This window comes from Cucumis sativus, chromosome 2 (genome assembly GCF_000004075.3).
Source record: "Cucumis sativus cultivar 9930 chromosome 2, Cucumber_9930_V3, whole genome shotgun sequence".
Taxonomy (NCBI): domain Eukaryota; kingdom Viridiplantae; phylum Streptophyta; class Magnoliopsida; order Cucurbitales; family Cucurbitaceae; genus Cucumis; species Cucumis sativus.
This window is the reverse complement of record NC_026656.2, coordinates 11,918,796-11,926,671: the sequence shown is the minus strand read 5'-3', so window position 1 is coordinate 11,926,671 and position 7,876 is coordinate 11,918,796. Positions and strand designations below refer to the sequence as shown.

At 30.0% G+C, this 7,876-nt stretch overlaps 1 protein-coding gene and 1 non-coding gene across 2 annotated transcripts; one reads left to right on the top strand and one right to left on the bottom strand.

Annotated features, from left to right (window-relative positions):
• Positions 1-590: 590 nt before the first annotated feature.
• Positions 591-662, top strand: TRNAD-GUC. Its single transcript has one exon. It is a non-coding gene; the product is annotated as a tRNA-Asp (tRNA).
• A 942-nt stretch (positions 663-1,604) lies between these two features.
• LOC101213202 (B3 domain-containing transcription factor VRN1) lies at positions 1,605-6,220 on the bottom strand. The gene is made up of 5 exons (XM_004145300.2): positions 5,977-6,220; positions 4,278-4,971; positions 4,036-4,196; positions 3,674-3,941; positions 1,605-2,002 (listed from the first exon to the last, which is right to left on the bottom strand). Exons 1-4 carry the CDS (start codon positions 6,112-6,114, stop codon positions 3,681-3,683), a joined length of 1,254 nt encoding a protein of 417 aa, XP_004145348.1. The 5' UTR covers positions 6,115-6,220; the 3' UTR covers positions 1,605-2,002; positions 3,674-3,680.
• Positions 6,221-7,876: the final 1,656 nt, after the last annotated feature.

The window sequence follows — 7,876 nt, the reverse complement described above, 5'->3', positions numbered from 1 at the left end:
AATACAAAACATATAAATATAATATAAAATTCATTCTAAAATGGATAGATGAAACATTTTAATTTATCATAAAAATTGATCCACAATACAACATAGGCTATAGATGGTCCATAATAACTCAAATATAAGCTTTAGAAACTAAGACTTCTAAATCATGTACATCAAATACCAATTCTAATTCTTAAAATTTAGAAATCCTATCAAATAACCCTCAAACATTATATTTCCTTTGTGAAAAATATATTAATGCAATCACAAATATATTAGCTTAACTAAAAAGACGAGAAAAGTGCTTAAGTAAGGATTTAAGAGCGAAAATCCTATTATTTCAAATATTTTGTAGAGGCTTCTTAAAAAAACAACAATGTAAATTAAAATATTTATAAACTATAACAAAATTTTGCTATATGTTCTAAATATTTTATCAAATTTATTATTTTTACAAATTTTCTATTTTGTATTTTATATATTAAAAATAAAATCAATCCGTTTAAAGATTTGATTGGAAAAGAAATATGTAGCATTCTATTGCTAACATATATTCATGAAATATTAGATAAATAAAATAAATCTTCATTTCATTTCAACAAGTCGTTGTAGTATAGTGGTGAGTATTCCCGCCTGTCACGCGGGTGACCCGGGTTCGATCCCCGGCAACGGCGTTTCTTTTTACTTTAGTTTATTTTCCTTTTATTCAGTTTTCTTCTTCTTTTAATAAGATTTATTTGTTTTTTTTATATTTTTTTATTAAAAAAATATAAATAAATAAGAATATTTATTTATTTATTTGCTTTCTCTCCAACCAAAGAGACGAAATTAATAAAAACAAACACCCATTTAACATTACATTCCAATTTAAAAACTATCTTATTTTGGAACAAAATTGTGCCAAAATTATAAATACAAGCGTTACACGTTATGTTTTATAATCTTAGAAAGTGACAAATTGATTTTCAGGCGTTTTTATAAACTGTCATTTTTTTCACTCGAAAGAATCTAAAAATCAATTAATTTATTTATTTTCAAAGAGGAGTTTTTGTATTTTGCTCTCAGAATTGATTGCTTTTATTATTTGTTTATAACCAAATTGTATTACTTTTATCCTGCTATATTATTGAATTTTTTTGTAATTATTATTGAGAATTTTATTTTTGAAATGTAATGCTACAATTATAGTTCTTAATATTTCCTTAAAAGCTTTCAAGGTTTACAAGTTAACCTCAAGTTTTTATAAAATACTCATCTTCTATTAATTTAAAAAGATTATAATTGATTAATAAAATTTTACTAGACATTAACCTCCAGGACTAAAAGTGAATATTTAACGAAAATTAAAATAGTAGACATAAATTTTGAAGTATATGGAATTGATACATAACTCAAATTTCAACGAGAAAGTTATAACATTTTGAAACTTCTAAACTAGATTGAAATCAAACTCAAAACTATTGAATTAATATGTTACATTTTAAAATCAATTAGTTAAAGGGAAACTATACCAAAAAACATACATTAACCGAATAGTCATAATTTGATGGGAAACTACTCTGACTACTGGCGCCTGCCAAGTCCAAACTGTTTACCCAACTTGTTCACAAATGAAATGAAACAGATTCGTTCTTGCATTGGTGGCATCCATTTCCTTGGAAAAGAAGAGTCAGTCTCTCCAACTTTTTGAGTAAAAAAGTTCAAAGTTCATGCCAATATACATTACGGAGAAAAGAAACACCAACTTTTTTTACTTTTCCGTTCAGGGAAGAATTTACAATGGAGGTCTAAGCACAGGAGTTTCAAAGTTCAACCACTCTTCAACTTCATGCTTTGAAGAAAAAACTGTAAATGATAAAGACGAAAAATGGACATGGGCAAGGTTACAAGGATAAACTGCAACAACAAGGTGTTGTGTAAACCAAGACCTCATTGTCATCTGTCTTTGGAGAAAAATTCCAACATAATTGCATAACAATAAACTGGATGTTCCAGTTGGGGTTTTTCCAATTTCCTGCAAAAGTGCAGACAGTAGAATGTTAAGATATGAGATTTTCAGATGCGTGATTAATGGAGAAACAAGAGGGAGGATAATTTCTATAGTTACAGAATATACACATGTACCATCTCATTTCTCAAGGGGTTAATATATGGACATCTAACTCTTTCATGTTTCTCGTGATAAAAATTCATTTTTATTTTTCATCCATTATCCAGTTTTGTTGGTTATATTGTAGGAGAGTTTTTAAAACCAATTCACCAATTTTTGATAACTTGTTTTTGTTTTTTAAATTGGGCTGAGAATTCAACTTTTTTATTTAAGACAAATGTTAATTATTGTAAGAAATTAAAATGCTTAATTCCTAAAAACAAAAAACAAAATGGTTATCGAATGGGACTATTGTTTGTTGCTTGTTGTTTTTTATTATTAAGAGACATGAATAAACATTGTTTATCTTTTTCTCTTTTTTCTCCACTTAAAAGCATTGCATTTGAAAAACTAAACGTGATGGGATAGTTTAAAAGCCTCGATAATTACTTAGGTTTCTAAAATTAAACATATTTCCACTTAATTTCTTACAATAATGTTTATGTTTCTTTAAATTGAGTTCTTTAACAAATTTCACAAATAAAAGTAAAATTTTAAAAACTACTTTTCCAAATTACAAAAACCACTCTTGAAGTATGTTGGTAGTTGCAATTATATCCTCAAAATTATAAAAAGTAAGCCATCAAACTTGTACAAGTGTTAAAAATAGACCTTCAAACTTATATAATTGTAGACATTATAACAATTGTACACATTTGAGGGTCATTTTTATCATTTGGAAGCCCAAAGCTATTACTTGAAGGTGTAATTTCGTAAAAAATTGAGTACCTAATTTTTATAATTAAACTTAGAAGATATAATTGCAACTACCACCATACTTATATGGGGCTTTTGCAATTTGCTATTTTCAAAACTTGACTTGATTTTTGAAAATATTGGTAAAAATAGATAACAAATTTAGGAATTTAAGGGTGGAAAAGTTGTTCATATCTTGATTTTCAAAAGCTAAAAGTCAAAAACCATATGGTTATCGAACAAAAACTTAGATATTTTGTTCTTTCGACAATTAAGCAAAATACTTTATGTTTAGAAAAATAATTTCCAAGTAAAGCTTTTGATTTTAAAGTTTGAGAAAGTAAAAAATAATAAAATGGTTACTAAATGAAAATCTGACAATCAAATACATTTTTCTCCTAAAAGAATGCATCAAATAAAATTTTCATCTTCTTTCTTCCTAAAAAAACAAGAAACAGAAACATAAAAAACAGCCCTTAATTTCCATAGTTATGATCCTCTAAATGTTTTAAGGAAGCCAGACTCCGTAGAGACTTTGAATCTACATGTAAACCCAAAATCCATTTACTTCACCTCCTCAAGACACAAGGGGCACACAATCAAATCATCAGTGGAACAGTTCACTATATATACTAGAGTAAGTAAACCATTTGGCTGAGAATTCTGAGGAATGGTTTTCTATTTTGTTCTCAAATTTCTTAACTATTTCATAATCAATTCTATTTTGTGCTCAAACTTAACAGTTAGTACTACTTATAATCTAATGAAGCATGCAAGACAAACGAGCAGTCAACGTTGAAAACATTACATAATAGACGTCAAATTCAGTAAAAAGATTACCTCGGGTTCAAGTTTTTGTTGGATCACCATGGACACGGAATACTGTAACTTGCATCACAATATCTTTCATATTAATCAGCTCAAAGACACAAACGTCTTCTTCTTTCAAATCGTTGTCCACGACAAAGTCAGCCCATCCCCTGGTTAACTTGGTGCCAGGACCTTCACGAATGCATCGAACACGCCATTGCTTCCCACTTGAAACCTGAAGTGTGATATCGCCCCAGACCCCTTTTAGATACTTCTCCGCAAATTTGGATGGTATATGCTGTCAATAACGAAAAAAAAAAAGTTCATTTGTACTATCTACTTCAGCATACAGTTGAGAATCAAATAATGGAGTGTAGAGCTAAAAAACTTACCAAATGGAACCCTCTTCGTATATAGGATTGTCTCATAACAATCCAGCAAAACGGATTACCAAACTTGAACTCCTCAACTCCAAAAGCCATCCTATTAATTTTATGTGGGACGTTTCCACATTTTTTTTCGTCTATTGGCTCATTGTCATTGTAGTAGTCAACTACATTGAATTTTGATATTAAGAACCAATTTATTTCTCAGAATCTGCAAATTAGTTAAACTGTGCATTTTTAGAACTTACTTGGTTCAAGTTTTAACTTCTTTTTCATGGCTCCTTCCTCTCTTTCATCAGAGGATTGATTCAATTGAAAGTCATGATTTTCTCTAGCTTTCGCAAGCTCATCCCCGTCGAACTGTATACCGATATCTCGATTTGAATTTAGTAGTTGCATGCGCAACTTATCTAAATGCTTTAGTGGATTATCAAAATCCTTTAGAGGATGCAGGTTCTCTGTGTCGAACCAATGCATAAAATTCTTAATGCTAGTCCCATTGCAACTTCCATTGAATTTTTGCTGATCTGGAAACTCACAAACAAGGTCCTTGACAGAAGGACGTGGAGAGGGGTCAGGAGAACCAGTTCCTAATATTTCAACTAATTTCTTGTATTCAGCTTCTTTTCCAAGTGTATCTGGGCATTGTTCGCCATCGTTTTGTTCAATGGAAGCATTTGAAGTATTGCATGGACCATTTGGAATTGCAGTTAGGTTGAACATGTAAAAGTTGAAAACGGAATTTCCTTCAAATCTGAAGACCAAGAGCTGTCCAACTTGAATGCAATGGTGTTTGACAAATTCATGCCAACCATCCTCAAACCACATACTACGGCCATGTCTTTTTAATTCCAGAACCCATCGATAACCATTAGGAGCAACCAGAGTAACAAGATCCAAAATATCACCTCCAAACTTCTTAGCAAACTTGTTTGGTATTTTCTGTAGATAAATAAAATTAATCTGTTAAACAAACAATACTGCAAACAGAAAATACCCCGATCTGCGGGATTTCTAATGAAAGTATCTATCATTAACAAAACTGTCAATACCATTATCAGAGTCAAACTTGTGAATAGTTACAAAAAGCGATAATAGATAGAATCATGGTTTTCTCACTCTTTCTTAAACAAGTCAACTCAACAGTAAGCATAGCCATACATAAGCCTCCAAAATTCATTGAACAGCAGATATTTCAACCCCATTAATGGAATTTTTCAAGGGCACAATGAAAAGGAGAGAAAGAAAACACTATCCTCCAGCAGTTTAACTATTAACTGATGTTCACTGCCTGTTCAATTTAGTTAAATCAATCGCCCACACAAATTATTTGCCTAAAGTGAAAACAGGGGTGCTCGCAGTACATCATTACAGATAGAAATTGAAAAAGTTGATCGTTCAAGGCCAATTAGAAAAGTAAAGATCAATCAACCCCAATAAACTCAAGCTGCAAAAGATAAAACCCAATTATTCACAACCCAAATCCCGTTCTCGGCTATTGATACCCATTGATCAGCTTCCAATTGGTTGCCCTCCACATCTTTGCAGAAAAAGAATTTTGCTTTAGGTCTCTCATCTCTCTAATCTTAAAAACAGAAAAAAAAAAAAAAAAAAAAATCCAACAGTACGGAACTACCATAAAAACTTTGTAGCTAAAATCGGCTTAGAATCTAATCACCAAGAGGCATTTTCCCTGAATTTCTTCACCATCAATCTAAAATGAACGATTGTATCACACCCCACTTAAGCAAAAAAGAAAATAAAGCTAAGAAACAATTGATCAATCATTTATCACGAGTAAGCAAAGAAATGGAAATGATTGTACATTCTCATCCCCAAAACCGACTCTGGGTTCCGTTTATTTTGGTTTTCCCATAAGAAAAATAAAAAGAAAAATCGGAACAGAAAGAAAACGAAATAGAGGCGGTACGACCGATGACTGATTACCAGCTTCTTGTCTTGAAGAATGGATGGCACTACCAGCTTATAGAAGAGGCCAGCTCTTCTTGCTGGAGAGGTTTGATTAAAGGATTGAGCTCCTTCTTGCTCGTTTGACTCGGGCATGGCTGTAAGAGAGTTATCCATTGAAATTTCAGCGGACCCTTAATTCAATTTCCATTGATTGTTCTGACGAAGAACTTTGCAGTGGAAACCCAGCGCTGTGTGTGTGCGCGAGAAGCGAGAGAGAGAGATGAAGGTTAAAAAAAACTATGCTTTGTTTGTACCATGTGGGCCCACCTTCGTAAGAGCTAATGGAAAATTGACACGTTTGATTAGTGGCCCCCATGGCTTTAATAAATTGCTTAAACTAGAAAATTAAAAAAGGAAGAGAGTTTTGCATTATAAGAAAAAATATTAAATATTATATTTAATTTGGAGTAAAATTCCTTTTTGGTCCTTTGAATTTCAATTTTAGGTTTTGAGTTTAAATTTTAATTCCTATTAAGTTCTAAATCTCACTATTTTAATTCTTTTTAGTTTAGTGCGTACTTTGAGTGGATTTCTATACGTTGTATTGAATTTTTTTTAAATAGAAAAAATTGACAAAATATTTACACATAACAATTCATTTTTGTGTGAATGTATAAATATTTTGATCAAATGATCTATTTTTAATGATTTTTCATCAATATATTTGTATTTTTAATTAGGAGTATAAATCGGTTGTCGGATTACTCAAGTTATTCTTAACTTCTACTTTTAACTTTATTCTTTTAGTAAGGAACCGTTTGGATATCTATAAAAGTAAAAAGTTGAGTTGAAAATAATTATAGTAAATAATTGGGGAGAGTTGACACGAATACGGAAGTGATGTGAGAAATGTAAATATTTTAGTGAAAAATGTGAGTTGACGTGAATAATGGGATTAAAAAGATCTCTTTAATTATTGGTGAACTATAGGATTGTTGGTCTTTTTTATCCACCAACTCAACTCTTCCAAATGACTCAAAGTTGTCAAATATGCTCTAAACAATCTTTTAATGCCTTTGATTATATTAAAATAGAATTGTCACATTTAAGATTTAGAGACTAAATTGAAATAAAATAAAACTAAAAATGTAATATTTTGAAAATTAGAGATCGAATAGAAGCTAGACTTTCCATCAATCCTATTATTTGGGTATCTTTCAAATTTGGTATTAAAATGTTCAACCTTCCAACAGTTCGACCCTTCTTACTATTGAAGGGTTTCGTTCATCAAAAGTGATGGAATCAAGATATTTCATTTAAAATAAGATTAGAAACAAAAAATCAATACCAAACAATAGGTTAATTTTCTTAAATATAACAAATCAGTAAAATATTTACGGTCCGTATAGTAAAATAAGCTTATGAAACTGTCAATTTTTTTTTAATATTTCAGGTTTGTCTTTCTTTTAATTTTTTGCAATTTTTCTTTTCATCCTCTTTTTCTCTTCTTTGCCCTTTTTCTTTTATTTTTTCTTCTAATTGTTTTTTTTGGTTCAAGATCTAATACTAAATATAAAATCTAGTTTTTTTTTACATGATTATTTCGTTGTTCCAAATATTAACAAAAATATATTGAATAGTCAAATCTAGTGTACAAGGAATCTTAAAATGGTTTAGGTAGCCAAGTTTAAATGATCAAATCAACGATTGTGTTACAAATATAAACATATATTAAACTTAAACGATCGTTTTTCAAATCAAAACAATTGTACAAAAAAATTATTGGAAAAAGTGTTCTAAACGATTCTATTCCAAATATAAACGTATCAAATGTAAATGATTGTTTTCCAAATATAAACGAATGTGTACAAAAAAAAAAAAATCGTTCAAATTTGACTACCAAAATTTAACTATCGTTTTTCAAATATATTAGGTA